Raw genomic sequence first — 26532 nt, forward strand, 5'->3', positions numbered from 1 at the left:
ACACACTACACACACACACACACACACACTCTACTATAGACCCAGCCTTTATTATACTATACACACACTACTATAGACCCAGCCTTTATTACACACACACTACACACACACACACTACTATAGACCCAGCCTTTATTATACACACACTATACACACACACACACTACTATAGACCCAGCCTTTATTACACACACACTATATACACACACACACACACACACTACTATAGACCCAGCCTTTATTACACACACACTATACACACACACTACTATAGACCCAGCCTTTATTACACTATACACACACTACTATAGACCCAGCCTTTATTATACTATACACACACTACTATAGACCCAGCCTTTATTATACTATACACACACTACTATAGACCCAGCCTTTATTATACTATACACACACTACTATAGACCCAGCCTTTATTATACTATACACACACTACTATAGACCCAGACTTTATTACACACACACTATACACACACACTACTATAGACCCAGCCTTTATTATACACACACTATACACACACACTACTATAGACCCAGCCTTTATTATACACACACTATACACACACACACACACTACTATAGACCCAGCCTTTATTATACACACACTATACACACACACACTACTATAGACCCAGCCTTTATTATACACACACTATACACACACACACTACTATAGACCCAGCCTTTATTATACACACACTATACACACACTACTATAGATCCAGCCTTTATTATACTATACACTATACATACACACACTACTATAGACAAGCCTTTATTACACACACACTATACACACACACACTACTATAGACCCAGCCTTTATTATACACACACTATACACACACACACACACTACCATAGACCCAGCCTTTATTATACACACACTACACACACACACTACTATAGACCCAGCCTTTATTATACACACACTATACACACACACACACTACTATAGACCCAGCCTTTATTATACACACACTATACACACACACACTACTATAGACCCAGCCTTTATTATACACACACTATACACACACACACTACTATAGACCCAGCCTTTATTATACACACACTATACACACACACACACACTACTATAGACCCAGCCTTTATTATACACACACTATACACACACACACTACTATAGACCCAGCCTTTATTATACACACACTATACACACACACACTACTATAGACCCAGCCTTTATTATACTATACACACACTACTATAGACCCAGCCTTTATTATACTAAACACACACACTACTATAGACCCAGCCTTTATTATACACACACTATACACACACACACACACACTACTATAGACCCAGACTTTATTATACTAAACACACACACTACTATAGACCCAGCCTTTATTATACACACACTATACACACACACTACTATAGACCCAGCCTTTATTATACACACACTATACACACACACTACTATAGACCCAGCCTTTATTATACTAAACACACACAATACTATAGACCCAGCCTTTATTACACACACACTATACACACACACTACTATAGGCCCAGCCTTTATTATACACACACTACACACACACACACACACACACACACACTCTACTATAGACCCAGCCTTTATTATACTATACACACACTACTATAGACCCAGCCTTTATTATACTATACACACACACACACTACTATAGACCCAGCCTTTATTACACACACACTATACACACACACACTACTATAGACCCAGCCTTTATTATACACACACTATACACACACACACACTACTATAGACCCAGCCTTTATTACACACACACTATATACACACACACACACACACTACTATAGACCCAGCCTTTATTACACACACACTATACACACACACTACTATAGACCCAGCCTTTATTACACTATACACACACTACTATAGACCCAGCCTTTATTATACTATACACACACTACTATAGACCCAGCCTTTATTATACTATACACACACTACTATAGACCCAGCCTTTATTATACTATACACACACTACTATAGACCCAGCCTTTATTATACTATACACACACTACTATAGACCCAGACTTTATTACACACACACTATACACACACACTACTATAGACCCAGCCTTTATTATACACACACTATACACACACACACTACCATAGACCCAGCCTTTATTATACACACACTATACACACACACACACACTACTATAGACCCAGCCTTTATTATACACACACTATACACACACACTACTATAGACCCAGCCTTTATTATACACACACTATACACACACACACTACTATAGACCCAGCCTTTATTATACACACACTATACACACACACTACTATAGACCCAGCCTTTATTATACACACACTATACACACACACTACTATAGACCCAGCCTTTATTATACACACACTACACACACACACACTACTATAGACCCAGCCTTTATTATACACACACTATACACACACACACACTACTATAGACCCAGCTTTTATTATACACACACTATACACACACACACTACTATAGACCCAGCCTTTATTATACACACACTATACACACACACACACACTACTATAGACCCAGCCTTTATTACACTATACACACACTACTATAGACCCTGCCTTTATTATACTATACACACACTACTATAGCCTTTATTATACTATACACACACTACTATAGACCCAGCCTTTATTATACTATACACACACTACTATAGACCCAGCCTTTATTATACTATACACACACTACTATAGACCCAGGCTTTATTACACACACACACTATACACACACACACTACTATAGACCCAGCCTTTATTATACTAAACACACACACTACTATAGACCCAGCCTTTATTACACACACACTATACACACACACACTACTATAGACCCAGACTTTATTATACTAAACACACACACTACTATAGACCCAGCCTTTATTACACACACACTATACACACACACTACTATAGACCCAGCCTTTATTATACACACACTATACACACACACTACTATAGACCCAGCCTTTATTATACACACACTATACACACACACTACTATAGACCCAGCCTTTATTATACACACACTATACACACACACACACTACTATAGACCCAGCCTTTTATTATACTATACACACACTACTATAGACCCAGCCTTTATTACACACACACTATACACACACACACTACTATAGACCCAGCCTTTATTATACACACACTATACACACACACACTACTATAGACCCAGCCTTTATTATACACACACTATACACACACACACACACTACTATAGACCCAGCCTTTATTACACACACACTATACACACACACACTACTATAGACCCAGCCTTTATTATACACACACTATACACACACACACACTACTATAGACCCAGCCTTTATTACACACACACTATATACACACACACACACACACTACTATAGACCCAGCCTTTATTATACACACACTATACACACACACACACACTACTATAGACAAGCCTTTATTATACACACACACACTACCATAGACCCAGCCTTTATTATACACACACTACACACACACACACTACTATAGACCCAGCCTTTATTATACACACACTATACACACACACACACTACTATAGACCCAGCCTTTATTATACACACACTATACACACACACACTACTATAGACCCAGCCTTTATTATACACACACTATACACACACACTACTATAGACCCAGCCTTTATTATACACACACTATACACACACACACTACTATAGACCCAGCCTTTATTATACACACACTATACACACACACACACTACTATAGACCCAGCCTTTATTATACACACACTATAAACACACACACTACTATAGACCCAGCCTTTATTATACTATACACACACTACTATAGACCCAGGCTTTATTACACACACACACACTATACACACACACACTACTATAGACCCAGCCTTTATTATACTAAACACACACACTACTATAGACCCAGCCTTTATTACACACACACTATACACACACACACTACTATAGACCCAGCCTTTATTATACACACACTATACACACACACTACTATAGACCCAGCCTTTATTATACACACACTATACACACACACTACTATAGACCCAGCCTTTATTATACACACACTATACACACACACACACACACACACACTACTATAGACCCAGCCTTTATTATACTATACACACACTACTATAGACCCAGCCTTTATTACACACACACTATACACACACACACTACTATAGACCCAGCCTTTATTATACACACACTATACACACACACACACTACTAAAGACCCAGCCTTTATTACACACACACTATATACACACACACACACACACTACTATAGACCCAGCCTTTATTACACACACACTATACACACACACTACTATAGACCCAGCCTTTATTATACTATACACACACTACTATAGACCCAGCCATTATTATACACACTATACACACACACTACTATAGACCCAGCCTTTATTATACACACACTATACACACACACACACTACTATAGACCCAGCCTTTATTACACACACACTATATACACACACACACACACTACTATAGACCCAGCCTTTATTACACACACACTATACACACACACTACTATAGACCCAGCCTTTATTACACTATACACACACTACTATAGACCCAGCCTTTATTATACTATACACACACTACTATAGACCCAGCCTTTATTATACACACACTATACACACACACACTACTATAGACCCAGCCTTTATTACACACACACTATACACACACACTACTATAGACCCAGCCTTTATTATACACACACTATACACACACACTACTATAGACCCAGCCTTTATTATACACACACTATACACACACACTACTATAGACCCAGCCTTTATTACACTATACACACACTACTATAGACCCAGCCTTTATTATACTATACACTATACACACACACACTACTATAGACCCAGCCTTTATTATACACACACTATACACACACACACACACACACACACACTACTATAGACCCAGCCTTTATTATACTATACACACACTACTATAGACCCAGCCTTTATTACACACACACTATACACACACACACTACTATAGACCCAGCCTTTATTATACACACACTATACACACACACACACTACTAAAGACCCAGCCTTTATTACACACACACTATATACACACACACACACACACACACTACTATAGACCCAGCCTTTATTACACACACACTATACACACACACTACTATAGACCCAGCCTTTATTATACTATACACACACTACTATAGACCCAGCCTTTATTATACTATACACACACTACTATAGACCCAGCCTTTATTACACACACACTATACACACACACACTACTATAGACCCAGCCTTTATTATACACACACTATACACACACACTACTATAGACCCAGCCTTTATTATACACACACTATACACACACACACACTACTATAGACCCAGCCTTTATTACACACACACTATATACACACACACACACACAACTATAGACCCAGCCTTTATTACACACACACTATACACACACACTACTATAGACCCAGCCTTTATTACACTATACACACACTACTATAGACCCAGCCTTTATTATACTATACACACACTACTATAGACCCAGCCTTTATTATACACACACTATACACACACACACTACTATAGACCCAGCCTTTATTATACACACACTATACACACACACACACTACTATAGACCCAGCCTTTATTATACTATACACACACTACTATAGACCCAGCCTTTATTATACACACACTATACACACACACACTACTATAGACCCAGCCTTTATTACACACACACTATACACACACACTACTATAGACCCAGCCTTTATTATACTATACACTATACACTATACACTATACATGCACTACTATAGACCCAGCCTTTATTATACACACACTATACACACACACTACTATAGACCCAGCCTTTATTACACACACACTATACATACACACTACTATAGACCCAGCCTTTATTACACACACACTATACACACACACACTACTATAGACCCAGCCTTTATTATACACACACTATACACACACACACACACACTACTATAGACCCAGCCTTTATTATACACACACTGTACACACTATACACACACTAATATAGACCCAGCCCTTATTATACACACACTGTACACACTATACACACACTACTATAGACCCAGCCTTTATTACACACACACTATACACACACACACTACTATAGACCCAGACTTTATTATACTAAACACACACACTACTATAGACCCAGCCTTTATTACACTATACACACACTACTATAGACCCAGCCTTTATTACACTATACACACACTACTATAGACCCAGTCTTTATTACACACACACTATACACACACACACTACTATAGACCCAGCCTTTATTATACACACACTACACACACACACACTACTATAGACCCAGCCTTTATTATACACACACTATACACACACACACACTACTATAGACCCAGCCTTTATTATACACACACTATACACACACACACTACTATAGACCCAGCCTTTATTATACACACACTATACACACACACACTACTATAGACCCAGCCTTTATTATACACACACTATACACACACACACACTACTATAGACCCAGCCTTTATTACACACACTATACACACACACACACACTACTATAGACCCAGCCTTTATTATACACACACTATACACACACACTACTATAGACCCAGCCTTTATTATACACACACTATACACACACACACACTACTATAGACCCAGCCTTTATTATACACACACTATAAACACACACACTACTATAGACCCAGCCTTTATTATACACACACTATACACACACACACACTACTATAGACCCAGCCTTTATTATACACACACTATAAACACACACACTACTATAGACCCAGCCTTTATTATACTATACACACACTACTATAGACCCAGGCTTTATTACACACACACACACTACTATAGACCCAGACTTTATTATACTAAACACACACACTACTATAGACCCAGCCTTTATTACACACACACTATACACACACACACTACTATAGACCCAGACTTTATTATACTAAACACACACACTACTATAGACCCAGCCTTTATTACACACACACTATACACACACACTACTATAGACCCAGCCTTTATTATACACACACTATACACACACACTACTATAGACCCAGCCTTTATTATACACACACTATACACACACACACACACACACACACTACTATAGACCCAGCCTTTATTATACTATACACACACTACTATAGACCAGTGTTGGGAGTAACGGCGTTAAAACTAACGGCGTTACTAACGCCGTTACTTTTTTTCAGTAACGAGTAATCTAACTAATTACTATGACTGTAACTATAACGCCGTTACCATTTCCGACACCCCGTTACTGCACGTTACTTTAGCAGCTCTATGAACTTTTTTTTTTTACTTCGCTTTGCCCTGGTTAACCCCTCCTCTGTCCGGTGAACTTGAGCTTCTGGCCGCTGTGCCTGTGGTTTGGCGTGGTGAAGTGAGGCACAATTGTGACGATTTGCGTGCTCTAATTAATTCAGTGATTGCCGTGGACAGCCCAAGTTCCGAATTAAGGACGTTAAGCTCTTTTTAGCTGCTCCGGTTTTTGTGGTGCTGCTGCTTTCTATTTTAGAGCTTAGATTCTCTGCCCGAATCCCACCTGACCTGAGGACCGACCCGAAATCAGGCTCCTATTTTTATTTTATATAAAGCTCTGGTGTGATAATCACAATGTTGCTAAGTAACCAATTATTATTGTTCACTAAAGCGAACGAAATAGCGAAAATTGAAAGTGAAAAACATTTGTGTTAACTGAATCTAATAAAAACGGTAATTAAAAGGAAAAACATAACTATCTCGAACTGTATTTTGTGTTTATAAAACTAACTAAAACGAACTGAAATTACTGATAGAATACCCTCATTTTCGTGTTTAATTTATTTATAAGCGCTGTTGTACAGCGGAGTTGTACAGCAGGGTGTTGTGCCGAGCGCGCGGCACTCGTGGTCCGTTAGTTCTTGTGTAAAGCGCTCGCGCTAGCAAGTCCACCCTAAAATGAACAGAAAAAATAAAAACAAAATAAAATTAAACTATAATAAAAATGAAAAATGCAGTCACGTAGCTCTGGGCGCACGTGAACGCCTCCGCGTTTGACTTGCAGCATTGTGTGTAGCTGTTCTTAAAAATCATTTAAATTAAATAATAGTTCTATGCTTCTATGTTACAGTGTTAATTAACATAATTCTGATTATATTTCGCTCATTCAATCAGCCCGAAAAGCCCGTTTATGGGGCGGATCGGGTCAGGCTCATAATGACAGTTTATGGTTCGGGCTTGGGCAGAATGTGCACGGGCTCCGGCTGGGTCGGATTTTTTGGGCACGATCTAAGCTCTATTCTCTTTTGGTGAAGCTGTTATATTAATACCATTTTAACGGGCATTAAATTGTTGTTTTTGTCCATTATTTTGTTTTATATATACATATTTCTTTTGAGTGTGGCTTGGTTTGTTAAATTTCGCGTTTTCCCGCTTTTTTCAGTATTACAAGTTTTAGTAATTTTCTTTGGTTGTGTGGAGAATTTCGTTTTATTTTTTTTAAATTCGTTAGATTATATTTTTGTCAACATTTTGGGTTTATTTTCGTTTGTTATTTTTTGTTATTTTTCTAATAATAATAGTACATGCATAATTGATTTCCTTTTTTTGACGGGCGAATAATAAAAAGTAACACGATAGTTACTTTTACTGGTAACTAATTACTTTTATAGTGGAGTAACTCCGTTAGTAACTCAGTTACTTTTTTGGAGAAGTAACGAGTAACTATAACTAATTACTTTTTCAAAGTAAGGTGCCCAACACTGCTATAGACCCAGCCTTTATTACACACACACTATACACACACACACTACTATAGACCCAGCCTTTATTATACACACACTATACACACACACACACTACTATAGACCCAGCCTTTATTACACACACACTATATACACACACACACACACACACTACTATAGACCCAGCCTTTATTACACACACACTATACACACACACTACTATAGACCCAGCCTTTATTATACTATACACACACTACTATAGACCCAGCCATTATTATACACACTATACACACACACTACTATAGACCCAGTCTTTATTACACACACACTATATACACACACACACACACTACTATAGACCCAGCCTTTATTACACACACACTATACACACACACTACTATAGACCCAGCCTTTATTACACTATACACACACTACTATAGACCCAGCCTTTATTATACTATACACACACTACTATAGACCCAGCCTTTATTATACTATACACACACTACTATAGACCCAGCCTTTATTATACTATACACACACTACTATAGACCCAGCCTTTATTATACACACACTATACACACACACACTACTATAGACCCAGCCTTTATTACATTATACACACTACTATAGACCCAGCCTTTATTATACTATACACTATACACTATACACACACACTACTGTAGACCCAGCCTTTATTACACACACACTATACACACACACTACTATAGACCCAGCCTTTATTATACACACACTATACACACACACTACTATAGACCCAGACTTTATTACACACACACTATACATACACACTACTATAGACCCAGCCTTTATTACACACACACTATACACACACACACACTACTATAGACCCAGCCTTTATTATACACACACTATACACACACACACACACTACTATAGACCCAGCCTTTATTATACACACACTGTACACACTATACACACACTAATATAGACCCAGCCCTTATTATACACACACTGTACACACTATACACACACTACTATAGACCCAGCCTTTATTACACACACACTATACACACACACACACACTACTATAGACCCAGCCTTTATTACACTATACACACACTACTATAGACCCAGTCTTTATTATACACACACTACTATAGACCCAGCCTTTATTACACACACACTATACACACACACACTACTATAGACCCAGCCTTTATTATACACACACTACACACACACACACTACTATAGACCCAGCCTTTATTACACACACACTATACACACACACACACACACACACACACTACTATAGACCCAGCCTTTATTACACTATACACACACTACTATAGACCCAGCCTTTATTATACACACACTACACACACACACTACTATAGACCCAGCCTTTATTACACACACACACTATACACACACACACACACACACACACACACTACTATAGACCCAGCCTTTATTATACAAACACATACACTACTATAGACCCAGCCTTTATTACACACACACTATACACACACACACTACTATAGACCCAGCCTTTATTACACACACACTATACACACACACACTACTATAGACCCAGCCTTTATTATACACACACTACACACACACACTACTATAGACCCAGCCTTTATTATACACACACACACTACTATAGACCCAGCCTTTATTATACACACACTATACACACACACTACTATAGACCCAGCCTTTATTATACACACACTATACACACACTACTATAGATCCAGCCTTTATTATACTATACACTATACATGCACACACTACTATAGACAAGCCTTTATTACACACACACTATACACACACACACTACTATAGACCCAGCCTTTATTATACACACACTATACACACACACACACACTACCATAGACCCAGCCTTTATTATACACACACTACACACACACACACACTACTATAGACCCAGCCTTTATTATACACACACTATACATACACACACTACTATAGACCCAGCCTTTATTATACACACACTATACACACACACACTACTATAGACCCAGCCTTTATTATACACACACTATACACACACACACTACTATAGACCCAGCCTTTATTATACACACACTATACACACACACACTACTATAGACCCAGCCTTTATTATACACACACTATACACACACACACTACTATAGACCCAGCCTTTATTATACACACACTACACACACACTACTATAGACCCAGCCTTTATTATACACACACACACTACTATAGACCCAGCCTTTATTATACACACACTATACACACACACACACTACTATAGACACAGCCTTTATTATACACACACTATACACACACACACACACTACTATAGACCCAGCCTTTATTATACACACACTATACACACACACTACTATAGACCCAGCCTTTATTATACACACACTATACACACACACACTACTATAGACCCAGCCTTTATTATACACACACTATACACACACACTACTATAGACCCAGCCTTTATTATACACACACTATACACACACACTACTATAGACCCAGCCTTTATTATACACACACTACACACACACACACTACTATAGACCCAGCCTTTATTATACACACACTATACACACACACACTACTATAGACCCAGCCTTTATTATACACACACTATACACACACACACTACTATAGACCCAGCCTTTATTATACACACACTATACACACACACACACACTACTATAGACCCAGCCTTTATTACACTATACACACACTACTATAGACCCTGCCTTTATTATACTATACACACACTACTATAGACCCAGCCTTTATTATACTATACACACACTACTATAGACCCAGCCTTTATTATACTATACACACACTACTATAGACCCAGCCTTTATTATACTATACACACACTACTATAGACCCAGACTTTATTACACACACACTATACACACACACTACTATAGACCCAGCCTTTATTATACACACACTATACACACACACACTACTATAGACCCAGCCTTTATTATACACACACTATACACACACACTACTATAGACCCAGCCTTTATTATACACACACTATACACACACACACACTACTATAGACCCAGCCTTTATTATACACACACTATACACACACACTACTACAGACCCAGCCTTTATTATACACACACTATACACACACACACACTACTATAGACCCAGCCTTTATTATACACACACTACACACACACACACTACTATAGACCCAGCCTTTATTATACACACACTATACACACACACACACTACTATAGACCCAGCCTTTATTATACACACACTGTACACACACACACTACTATAGACCCAGCCTTTATTATACACACACTATACACACACACACACTACTATAGACCCAGCCTTTATTATACACACACTATACACACACACTACTATAGACCCAGCCTTTATTATACACACACTATACACACACACACTACTATAGACCCAGCCTTTATTACACACACACTATACACACACACACACACTACTATAGACCCAGCCTTTATTATACACACACTACACACACACACTACTATAGACCCAGCCTTTATTATACACACACACTACTATAGACCCAGCCTTTATTATACACACACTATACACACTATACACACACTACTATAGATCCAGCCTTTATTGTACTATACACTATACATACACACACACTACTATAGACAAGCCTTTATTACACACACACTATACACACACACACTACTATAGACCCAGCCTTTATTATACACACACTATACACACACACACTACTATAGACCCAGCCTTTATTATACACACACTACACACACACACTACCATAGACCCAGCCTTTATTATACACACACTACACACACATACACACTACTATAGACCCAGCCTTTATTATACACACACTATACACACACACACACACTACTATAGACCCAGCCTTTATTATACACACACTATACACACACACACTACTATAGACCCAGCCTTTATTATACACACACACACTACTATAGACCCAGCCTTTATTATACACACACTATACACACACACACTACTATAGACCCAGCCTTTATTATACACACACAATACACACACACACTACTATAGACCCAGCCTTTATTATACACACACTACACACACACACTACTATAGACCCAGCCTTTATTATACACACACACACTACTATAGACCCAGCCTTTATTATACACACACTATACACACTATACACACACTACTATAGATCCAGCCTTTATTATACTATACACTATACATACACACACTACTATAGACAAGCCTTTATTACACACACACTATACACACACACACTACTATAGACCCAGCCTTTATTATACACACACTATACACACACACACACACTACCATAGACCCAGCCTTTATTATACACACACTACACACACACACACTACTATAGACCCAGCCTTTATTATACACACACTATACACACACACACACTACTATAGACCCAGCCTTTATTATACACACACTATACACACACACTACTATAGACCCAGCCTTTATTATACACACACTATACACACACACTACTATAGACCCAGCCTTTATTATACACACACTATACACACACACACACTACTATAGACCCAGCCATTATTAGACACACACTATAAACACACACACTACTATAGACCCAGCCTTTATTATACTATACACACACTACTATAGACCCAGCCTTTATTATACTATACACACACTACTATAGACCCAGACTTTATTATACTAAACACACACACTACTATAGACTCAGCCTTTATTACACACACACTATACACACACACTACTATAGGCCCAGCCTTTATTATACACACACTATACACACACACACACACACACACACTACTATAGACCCAGCCTTTATTATACTATACACACACTACTATAGACCCAGCCTTTATTACACACACACTATACACACACACACTACTATAGACCCAGCCTTTATTATACACACACTATACACACACACACACTACTATAGACCCAGCCTTTATTACACACACACTATACACACACACACTACTATAGACCCAGCCTTTATTACACACACACTATACACACACACTACTATAGACCCAGCCTTTATTACACTATACACACACTACTATAGACCCAGCCTTTATTATACTATACACACACTACTATAGACCCAGCCTTTATTACACACACACTATACACACACTATACACACACACTACTATAGACCCAGCCTTTATTACACTATACACACACTACTATAGACCCAGCCTTTATTATACTATACACACACTACTATAGACCCAGCCTTTATTACACACACACTATACACACACTATACACACACACTACTATAGACCCAGCCTTTATTACACTATACACACACTACTATAGACCCAGCCTTTATTATACTATACACACACTACTATAGACCCAGCCTTTATTATACTATACACACACTACTATAGACCCAGACTTTATTACACTATACACACACTACTATAGACCCAGCCTTTATTACACACACACTATACACACACACTACTATAGACCCAGCCTTTATTATACACACACTATACACACACACACTACTATAGACCCAGCCTTTATTATACACACACTATACACACACACACACTACTATAGACCCAGCCTTTATTATACACACACTATACACACACACACACACACTACTATAGACCCAGCCTTTATTATACACACACTACTATAGACCCAGCCTTTATTATACACACACTATACACACACACACTACTATAGACCCAGCCTTTATTATACACACACTATACACACACACTACTATAGACCCAGCCTTTATTATACACACACTATACACACACACACTACTATAGACCCAGCCTTTATTATACACACACTACACACACTACTATAGACCCAGCCTTTATTATACACACACTATACACACACACACACTACTATAGACCCAGCCTTTATTATACACACACTATACACACACACTACTATAGACCCAGCCTTTATTATACACACACTATACACACACACACACTACTATAGACCCAGCCTTTATTACACTATACACACACTACTATAGACCCAGCCTTTATTATACTATACACACACTACTATAGACCCAGCCTTTATTATACTATACACACACTACTATAGACCCAGACTTTATTACACACACACTATACACACACACTACTATAGACCCAGCCTTTATTATACACACACTATACACACACACACTACTATAGACCCAGCCTTTATTATACACACACTATACACACACACTACTATAGACCCAGCCTTTATTATACACACACTATACACACACACACTACTATAGACCCAGCCTTTATTATACACACACTACACAGACACACACTACTATAGACCCAGCCTTTATTATACACACACTATACACACACACACACTACTATAGACCCAGCCTTTATTATACACACACTATACACACACACTACTATAGACCCAGCCTTTATTATACACACACTATACACACACACACTACTATAGACCCAGCCTTTATTATACACACACTACACAGACACACACTACTATAGACCCAGCCTTTATTATACACACACTATACACACACACACACTACTATAGACCCAGCCTTTATTATACACACACTATACACACACACTACTATAGACCCAGCCTTTATTATACACACACTATACACACACACTACTATAGACCCAGCCTTTATTATACACACACTATACACACACACTACTATAGACCCAGCCTTTATTATACACACACTATACACACACACACACTACTATAGACCCAGCCTTTATTATACACACACTATACACACACACTACTATAGACCCAGCCTTTATTATACACACACTATACACACACACTACTATAGACCCAGCCTTTATTATACACACACTATACACACACACACTACTATAGACCCAGCCTTTATTATACACACACTATACACACACACTACTATAGACCCAGCCTTTATTATACACACACTATACACACACACTACTATAGACCCAGCCTTTATTATACACACACTATACACACACACTACTATAGACCCAGCCTTTATTATACACACACTATACACACACACACACTACTATAGACCCAGCCTTTATTACACACACACTATATACACACACACTACTATAGACCCAGCCTTTATTACACACACACTATATACACACACACTACTATAGACCCAGCCTTTATTATACACACACTATACACACACACACACTACTATAGACCCAGCCTTTATTATACACACACTATACAAACACACACACACACACTACTATAGACCCAGCCTTTATTATACACACACACACACACACACACACACTACTATAGACCCAGCCTTTATTATACACACACTATACACACACACACTACTATAGACCCAGCCTTTATTACACACACACTATACACACACACACTACTATAGACCCAGCCTTTATTATACACACACTATACACACACACACACTACTATAGACCCAGCCTTTATTATACACACACTACACACACACTACTATAGACCCAGCCTTTATTATACACACACTATATACACACACACTACTATAGACCCAGCCTTTATTACACACACACTATATACACACACACTACTATAGACCCAGCCTTTATTATACACACACTATACACACACACTACTATAGACCCAGCCTTTATTATACACACACTATACACACACACACACACACTACTATAGACCCAGCCTTTATTATACACACACTATACACACACACACACACACACTACTATAGACCCAGCCTTTATTACACTATACACACACTATACACACACACACTACTATAGACCCAGCCTTTATTATACACACACTATACACACACACTACTATAGACCCAGCCTTTATTATACACATACTATACACACACACTACTATAGACCCAGCCTTTATTACACTATACACACACTATACACACACACACTACTATAGACCCAGCCTTTATTATACACACACTATACACACACACTACTATAGACCCAGCCTTTATTATACACATACTATACACACACACACACACTACTATAGACCCAGCCTTTATTACACACACACTATATACACACACACACTACTATAGACCCAGCCTTTAATATACACACACTATACACACACACACACACACACACACACACACACTACTATAGACCCAGCCTTTATTATACACACACTATACACACACACACACACACACTACTATAGACCCAGCCTTTATTATACACACACTATACACACACACACACACACACACACTACTATAGACCCAGCCTTTATTATACTATACACTATACATACACACACAAAGCTGTTATTTACTCACTACACCAGTGACGACTTTCTTCTTCAGGATATTCCATACGGTTGTACTTGCTATGGACAATATTTGTTCTCTGATAATTCTGATTCTCATTTCCCATCTTCTAACTATAAATGCTCAAAAATAATCAAATCCAAATCAGCGCTATTTATTTATTTTTTATTGTTTGAATAATTAATGCATCAATAATACACTTCTCAGAGTCCAATGTATTTTCTAATACTTTTACTCATGGTACAAATGGTTGGGTTCAGACAGAAGGTGCTGAATCTTTGCATAAATATCTGCAAAAAAAACTGAAATATTTTTTTTTTGTATTATATTAATTTTAATAATGTCTAGCCACATGCTAATACACTAATAATGCTGTTAAATAACTGTGTGTATGTAGGAGCCTGTAAAAGCAGTGAAGCCGAAGGTGAAGCGTCCGTCTGAAGAACCCAAGAGAACCGAGAGACTGAAGCCGGAGAAACGTTCTCACCAGGACCTGCAGGAGTACGGAGAACGTACGTACCAATGTTTAGAACCTAAAAATTAAGCAAAATTTAGCCTGATTAGCGAAACGGGGTCACGAATTACACAATGTTTCATCGTAGGAAATCGATAACTCACCTGACTGCTCCTTAAAAACACGTTTATACTAGAGAATCTCTATAGAGGAGAATACGCACTTAAAGTGAGTTCAGAATGAAGGGGTTTATATGAAGCAACTGAGTAAAATCTTATGGGTTCATAAATGTCTGGTGAGCACTGCTGGAGCAGCATTAGCACTGTCCACTTACCGCTTTAAGTGGTAGCTCTTTATCGGCCTGTAGCATGCTGCTAACCATGGCTAGCACTGCTGGAGCAGTATTAGCATTAGCCATTCACCTCAGTGCTAAGTGCTAGCACTTTCACTGTTCAGAGGTGAGTATTATAGAACTGTAACCTCCTGCTAACCATGGCTTGCACTGCTGGAGCAGCATTATCATTAGCCGCTAACTGCAGCACTAAGTGCTAGCTCTTTCACTGTTCAGAGGTGAGTATTATAGACCTAGCATGGCTAACACTGCTGGAGCAGCATTAGCATTTGCATTAACCCTCAGCACTAAGTGCTAGCTAGCTCTTTTACGGTTCAGGGGGAGTATATTGGACTGTACCCTTCTGCTAATCCTGGCTAGCACTGCTGGAGCAGCATTAGCACTGTCCACTTACCGCTTTAAGTGGTAGCTCTTTATCGGCCTGTAGCATGCTGCTAACCACGGCAAGCACTGCTGGAGCAGTATTAGCATTAGCCATTCACCTCAGCGCTAAGTGCTAGCACTTTCACTGTTCAGAGGTGAGTATTATAGAACTGTAACCTGCTGCTAACCATGGCTTGCACTGCTGGAGCAGCATTAGCATTAGCCGCTAACTGCAGCACTAAGTGCTAGCTCTTTCACTGTTCAGAGATGAGTATTATTGACCTAGCATGGCTAGCACTGCTGGAGCAGCATTAGCATTTGCATTAACCCTCAGCACTAAGTGCTAGCTAGCTCTTTCTCTGTTCAGAGGTGAGTATATCGGCCTGTAACCTGCTGCGAACCATGGCTAGCACTGCTGGAGCAGTATTAGCATTATCCCTTTACACTATGTGCTAGCTCTTTCGCCTTTCAGAGGTGAGAATTATAGGCCTGTAGCATGCTGCTAACCCCAGCTAGCACTGCCGGAGCATTATTAGCATTAGCCACTAACCGTCTGCGTATTTACCGTGTTAAAACAAGCTACGTGGGACGAACGCCTAGCTATCATCGCTCTGGGTTACCAAAAAACTCTGTCGGGCGGCGATTATTAGCGCTAACTGCAGCTAATTACAGTTTTGTTTATTTAAGTCACTCCCCCAGCGGCAAGATCTGTTGACACCCCTGTTCCTTACTAGTGTCACATAAAATGCCCGTAATAGTGCGAAAAATACGGTAACTTGTTTGTGTCGCTGCTTAAAAATGCTTAAAGTTAGAGGAAACACTGTAGTGAGACTCAACTTTTCACTTTTATTTTAAGTTGCTAAAATGTCTACTAAAATATAACGTATTATTTTTCGTTTTGCAGTTCGTAAGTCTGTGAGGAAGTCCACTAGTGAACACACGAGGAAAACGTTCGAGCGTCTGCAGGAGCGCCAGCAGGAGGCGCCGCGCCGCAGGAAAGCCAATACTGAACCAGTGCTGAGCCAGGAAGAACTGCTGAAAGAGGCTCAGATCACAGCCCAGAGTAACCTGCAGTCTTTAGGTATCTACAATATGATCTATTGATACAATAGATCATACTATCCTTTTAGAAAGACTAGAGAACATGGTCGGTGTAACCGGAACTGCCTTAGCATGGTTTAAATCGTACTTAACCGATCGCTGTCAGTTTGTGAGGATAAATGATATGTCTTCCAGTTATACCAAGGTAAGATATGGAATTCCACAAGGCTCTATATTAGGACCGTTATTATTTACATTATATATGCTCCCACTGGGCAAAGTTATTAGAAAACATGTAAATTTTCATTGTTATGCGGATGACACGCAGCTCTTCATATCAGCCAAACCTGATGACAGAGTGAGATTAAAGAAAATCGAGGATTGTGTAGAAGATGTAAAATCATGGATGTCGCACAACTTCCTACTATTAAATAGTGATAAAACAGAAGTTCTCCTATTAGGCCCCAAAGCTGCTAGAAATAAATTATCAGACTTAATGCTAAATCTGGCTGACTTCTCAGCCACCCCTGGTTCAGCAGCTAAAAACCTTGGAGTTATCATAGATTCAGATCTAGCATTCGATAAACACATATCTAATGTTACTAGAACAGCTTTTCTACACCTCCGTAACATCGCCAAGCTAAGAAATGCCCTATCACTGCATGACGCAGAAAAATTAGTACATGCCTTTATTACCTCAAGGCTAGATTATTGTAATGCGCTACTGTCTGGATGTTCCGGCAGTAACTTAAATAAACTTCAGCTAGTTCAAAATGCTGCAGCCAGGGTCCTTACTAAAACTAGAAAATTTGACCATATTAGTCCAGTACTATCAGCACTGCACTGGCTTCCAGTCAAATTCCGCATAGACTATAAAATTCTCCTGTTAACGTATAAAGCCCTACACGGGCTCGCTCCTGAGTATTTACAAGACCTCATCTCCTGTTATGAACCACCGCGATTACTCAGATCTCAGGGTGCTGGTTTATTAGTAGTGCCTAAAATTCAGAGGAGCTCTGCAGGAGGAAGAGCTTTCTCTTATAAAGCGACTCAACTCTGGAATAATCTCCCCGAATATGTTCGGGACTCAGACACAGTCTCAATCTTTAAGTCTAGACTGAAAACTTACTTGTTTAGTTTAGCTTTTGGTAATTAATGTTTTTCCCTTTAGATAAGGCTGCAGATCCAGGGGTTCATGGACAGAGGAAATTGTGGTAAACTGAGATGCTGGTGCTGTTGTTCTCCCACTGCACACGGTCACTCAGGTTTGTGGACGGTGGAGTGGGTGGATGCTGGTGTTTCAGGGTGCCTCCATGTCTATGTTACCTTCTGGCTCTCTGCCTTTAGTTAGGCTGTTTTATTCAGTTCTGCCGGAGTCATTTGCCACACTCTGATAATGTTTTATATTCTCTGTTTTACATAAATCCAGTCAAAACTAATTCCATCTCTCTGCCTTCCTCCGAGTTACTGACTGCCCACCTGTCTGACCCGATACCGATGTTGGACCCTCAGGCTCTCGCGTCTCCTGTCCGGCCAGACTGATGGAAGTTTCTGAAGTCAGCTCTTCTCCACCACCACCACAGATCAGCTGCTCATCGACCATCTTACTCTCCACTACAGATTATATCCAAGCCATTAGTGGCGCTATTACACTCCTGAGTACATAAAACCTATATAGATGTATAAAAGACTTTTTAAATTTTTATTTAAAAGCCGTTTGACCAGTGGTAGGATGGTCCCCCCTTTAATGTGAGTCTTGGTCCTCCCAAGGTTTCTTCCTCCTCCTGCAGCTCTGAGGGAGTTTTTCACTGGGGGTTCTGTATTCTGTATTTTCTATGTGTAATGTTTTGCCTGATTCTTTGTCCTGTAATCATGTTTCTGTAAAGCTGCTTTGTGCCAACACCTGTTGTAAAAAGCGCTATACAAATAAATTTGATTTGATTTGATTTGATACAGTCTTAGTCCTGTCTGTCCTCCTTTACAACACAGTCTTAGTCCTGTCGGTCCTCCTTTATAACACAGTCTTAGTCCTGTCTGTCCTCCTTTATAACACAGTCTTAGTCCTGTCTGTTCTCCTTTACAACACAGTCTTAGTCCTGTCTGTCCTCCTTTATAACACAGTCTTAGTCCTGTCTGTTCTCCTTTACATCACAGTCTTAGTCCTGTCTGTCCTCTTGTATAACACAGTCTTAGTCCTGTCTGTCCTCCTCTATAACACAGTTTTAGTCCTGTCTGTCCTCATTTATAACAGTCTTAGTCTTGTCTGTTCTCCTTTATAACACAGTCTTAGTCCTGTATGTCCTCCTTTTTAACACAGCCTTAGTCCTGTCTGTTCTCCTTTATAACACAGTCTTAGTCCTGTCTGTTCTCCTTTACAACAAAGTCTTAGTCCTGTCTGTCCTCCTCTATAACAGTCTTAGTCCTGTCTGTCCTCCTCTATAACACAGTCTTAGTCCTGTCTGTCCTCCTTTACAACACAGTCTTAGTCCTGTCTCTTCTCCTCTATAACACAGTCTAAGTCCTGTCTATTATCCTTTACATCACAGTCTTAGTCCTGTCTGTCCTCTTTTATAACACACTCTTAGTCCTGTCTGTTCTCTTTTACAACACAGTCTTAGTCCTGTCTGTCCTCCTCTATAACACAGTCTTAGTCCTGTCTGTTCTCCTCTATAACACAGTCTTAGTCCTGTCTGTTCTCCTTTACAACACAGTCTTAGTCCTGTCTGTTCTCCTGTATAACACAGTCTTAGTCCTGTCTGTTCTCCTTTACAACACAGTCTTAGTCCGGTCTATTTTCCTCTATAACACAGTCTTAGTCCTGTCTGTTCTCCTCTATAACACACTCTTAGTCCTGTCTGTTCTCCTTTACAACACAGTCTCAGTCCTGTCTGTTCTCCTCTATAACACAGTCTTAGTCTTGTCTGTTCTCCTTTATAACACAGTCTTAGTCCTGTCTGTTCTCCTCTATAACACAGTCTTAGTCCTGTCTGTTCTCCTTTACAACACAGTCTTAGTCCGGTCTATTTTCCTCTATAACACAGTCTTAGTCCTGTCTGTCCTCCTTTACAACACACTCTTAGTCCTGTCTGTTCTCCTTTACAACACAGTCTTAGTCCTGTCTGTTCTCCTCTATAACACAGTCTTAGTAATCTCTGTCCTCATTTATAACAGTCTTAGTCCTGTCTGTTCTCCTTTACAACACAGTCTTAGTCCTGTCTGTTCTCCCTTACAACACACTCTTGGTCCTATCTGCTTCCTTTATAACACAGTCTTAGTCCTGTCTGTTCTCCTTTACAACACAGTCTTAGTCTTGTCTGTTCTCCTTTACAACACAGTCTTAGCCCTGTCTGTCCTCATCTATAACACAATCTAAGTACTGTCTGTTCTCCTTTACAATAATCTTAGTTCTGTCTGTCCTCCTTTGTAACACAGTTTTAGTTCTGTCTGTTCTCCTTTATAACGCAGTCTTAGACCTGTCTGTAATACCGTCCTTCTTTACAATGCAGTCTTTGTCCTGTCTTTTCTCCTGAATAACACAGTCTTAGTCCTGTCTGTTACACTGTTCTCCTTTATAACATGGTCTTAGACCTGTCTGTAACACTGTTCTCATCCTTTATAATACAGTCTTAGTCCTTCTAATCACACTGTACCCATTCATAACCTGCAGTATTTAGGTATGTACACAGTCTTAGTAGTCCTGTCCCTAAAATCATCCTTTATAACAGTCTTAGTCCTCCCTGCTATGTTGTTCTCCTTTATAATACAGTTAGTTACTTAGTCCTTCCTGTTACACTGCTTCTGTTTATAATGCAGTCTTAGTCCTCCCTCTTACACTGTTCTCCTTCATAATGCAGTCTTAGTCCTCCCAATAACACTATCTCTTTAAAATCTTGTTTTGTCTTAGTCCTCCCTGTAGCACTGTGTCCCTCAATAACATAGTCTTAGTCCTCCTTGTTAAACTGTTCTCCTTTTTAACGTATTCTTAGTCCTGTCTGTAACACTGTTCTTCTTTATAACACAGTCTTAGTCCTGTCTGTTCTCCTCTATAACACAGTCTTAGTCCTGTCTGTTCTCCTGTATAACAGTCTTAGTCCTGTCTGTCCTCCTTAAACACAGTCTTAGTCCTGTCTGTTCTCTCTATAACACAGTCTTAGTCCTGTCTGTTCTCCTCTATAGCAGTCTTAGTCCTGTCTGTTCTCCTTTACAACACAGTCTTAGTCCTGTCTGTTCTCTATAACACAGTCTTAGTCCTGTCTGTCCTCCTTTATAACACAGTCTTAGTCCTGTCTGTATTCACTATTGACCTTTATAACACACTCTTGGTCCTCCTTATAACACTGTACCAATTCATAACCTGCAGTCTTTAAATATGTCCACAGTCTTAGTCCTATCTTTAAAATCGTTATTTTTCATAATGTAGTCTTAGTCCTGTCTGTAACACTTTTCTTCTTTATAATGCAGTCTTGGTCCTCCCAATAACACTATCTCTTTAAAATCTTGTCTTGTCTTAGTCCTCCCTGTAGCACTGTGTCCCTCAATAACATAGTCTTAGTCCTCCTTGTTACACTGTTCTCCTTTATAATACAGTTTTAGTCCTCCTTATACTACTGTACGTATTTATAATCTGCAGTCTTTAGATATGTCCACAGTCTTAGTTCTGTCTCTAACATCGTTCTCTTTTATATGTAGTCTTAGTTTTCTTGTGTAACACAGTCTTAGTCCCTTTATAACGCATTAATAACGTGTGTGTGTGTGTGTGTGTGTATGTGTGTGTTGTAGAGAACTACGAGCGTCTGGAGGCGGATAAGAAGAAGCATGTCCATAAGAAGAGACGGTTCGAGGGACCGACGGTTCGGTATCACTCTGTACTGATGCCCCTCGCTACAGACTCCCTGCTGAAGGAGGAGAACGTGGACGTGGAGGGGTACACACACACACACACACACACACACACACACACTTATACACACACACACACACACACACACATTACACATGGATTTCTGGACAAGCTGACTCTGCGTTCACTCTAACAGGAGACAGAGTAACGAGAGACGGGTCCTCATCATTAAACTCTACATCATAAATCTTATTCAGTCTTTAAGCATTTAATTATTTAGGTGTCCCAGTCTTTCAGTTTTTATTTATACATTTTTAGTGTCCTTGTGTCCTTTTATTTTTAGTGTCCCAGTGAGCATTCCCTCCTTTACTGTCTCTTAATCTTTAGTGTTTCATCGTTCGTAGTGTCCCAGTCTATTTTAATTTTTATTGTCTACATGTCCTGTTCTTTTTAGTGTCCAATTTTTAATGTAATTCTATCCCATATTGTTAGCGTCTCAGTTTGCCATCATTTTTTTCTGTCCCTGTGTCCCATCCTGTTTTAGTAGCTGTAGTAGTCTTCAGTATCCCACCTTTTTATTGTCCCAGTGTTCTGTCATTTCTAGTGTCTGAATATTGTTGTGTCCCATTCTTTCATTTTTAGCGTCCCAGTGTCCCACAATTTTTAGTGTCCCACCACTTTGTGTCCCACCGTTTTTTTCTGTCCCATCACTGTTAGTGTCCCACCATTTTTTAATGTTCTTTTGTCCCACCATTTTTATTGTCCCACCATTTTGTGTCCGACCATTTTTATGTCCAACAATTGTTACTAACCCACCATTTTTAGAGTCCCACCATTTTTTTATGTCCTAGTGTCCCACCATTCTTATTGTCCCAACCTTTTTATGTCCAACCATTGTTACTAACCCACCATTTTTTAGTGTCCCAACCATTCTTAGTGTCCCTCCATTTTTCAATGTACCAGTGTCCTACCATTTTTAGTGTCCCATCATATTTTAATATTTCAGTGTCCCACTAGTTGAACATAATGATCCAGTCAGTTTTTTTAATTTCACGTTGTTTGTTTATTATTAAAAAATGCTCATGAATATTCATGTGCTCATGTTGTCACTCTCCCGCTATAGGCTGGATCAGGACACGCCCCAGTCCAGCTCGTCCTCCGGGGCGGTGGGGACGAGGTCCCTGTGCTCCCGAACCTTCATTACCTTCAGCGACGACGAGGCCTTCAGGACCGCCTTCCCCCAGGTGTCCTCCCCTGACCCCGCCCTCCCCGTGCAGGAGGTGTGTCCCGTTACCCACAAGCCCGCGCTGTACCGCGACCCGGTGACCGACATCCCGTACTCCGACTCCCGCGCCTTCCGCATCATCCGAGAGGCGTACCGGAAATACATCTCCGCCCACGGTTTCCCCGGCAACAGCGACTCCGCCCAATCAGCAGGGGGCAGCAGTGCACCCGCCAAGACTCTCAAACCCAAAACCCTGATTAAACAGGGGCTGGTTACAGCGTAACACACACCCAGTATACACAAACACTTACACACACACTATACTCACTATACACACACACACACTCACTATACACACACTATACACACACACTATACACACTATACACACACACACTCACTATACACACACACTATACACACTTATACACACACACACACACATTTACTTACACACTATACACACACACACTACACACACACACATTTACTTACACACTATACACACACTATACACACTTATACACACAATACACACACACACACTATACACACACACACTGTACACACTATACACAAACACACACTATACACACATTATACACACACACACACACACACTATACACACTATACACACACTATACACACTTATACACACACACACTATACACACTATACACACACTATACACACTTATACACACACACACTATACACACTATACACACACTATACACACTTATACACACAATACACACACACGCACTATCCAGCAGGGGGCAGCACTCTGGAAGCAGCAGGACTGATAAATTAAGGGCTAATAAAAGTATAAACTGATTCTGTTTTATAG

At 39.4% G+C, this 26532-nt stretch overlaps 1 protein-coding gene across 1 annotated transcript in view; it reads left to right on the top strand.

Annotated features, from left to right (window-relative positions):
• Positions 1-26021, top strand: part of LOC125780509 (vacuolar protein sorting-associated protein 72 homolog) — a 33539-nt gene extending 7518 nt beyond the window's left edge. Inside the window, exons 2-5 of the mRNA XM_049472705.1 lie at positions 17804-17918; positions 19480-19656; positions 24396-24540; positions 25580-26021. Coding sequence (XP_049328662.1) covers positions 17804-17918; positions 19480-19656; positions 24396-24540; positions 25580-25964 — 822 coding nt within the window. The 3' untranslated portion in view covers positions 25965-26021. The remainder of the gene's footprint in view (positions 1-17803; positions 17919-19479; positions 19657-24395; positions 24541-25579) is intronic.
• The last annotated feature ends 511 nt before the right edge of the window (positions 26022-26532 follow it).

Source organism: Astyanax mexicanus, unplaced genomic scaffold, assembly GCF_023375975.1.
Source record: "Astyanax mexicanus isolate ESR-SI-001 unplaced genomic scaffold, AstMex3_surface scaffold_31, whole genome shotgun sequence".
NCBI lineage: Eukaryota > Metazoa > Chordata > Actinopteri > Characiformes > Acestrorhamphidae > Astyanax > Astyanax mexicanus.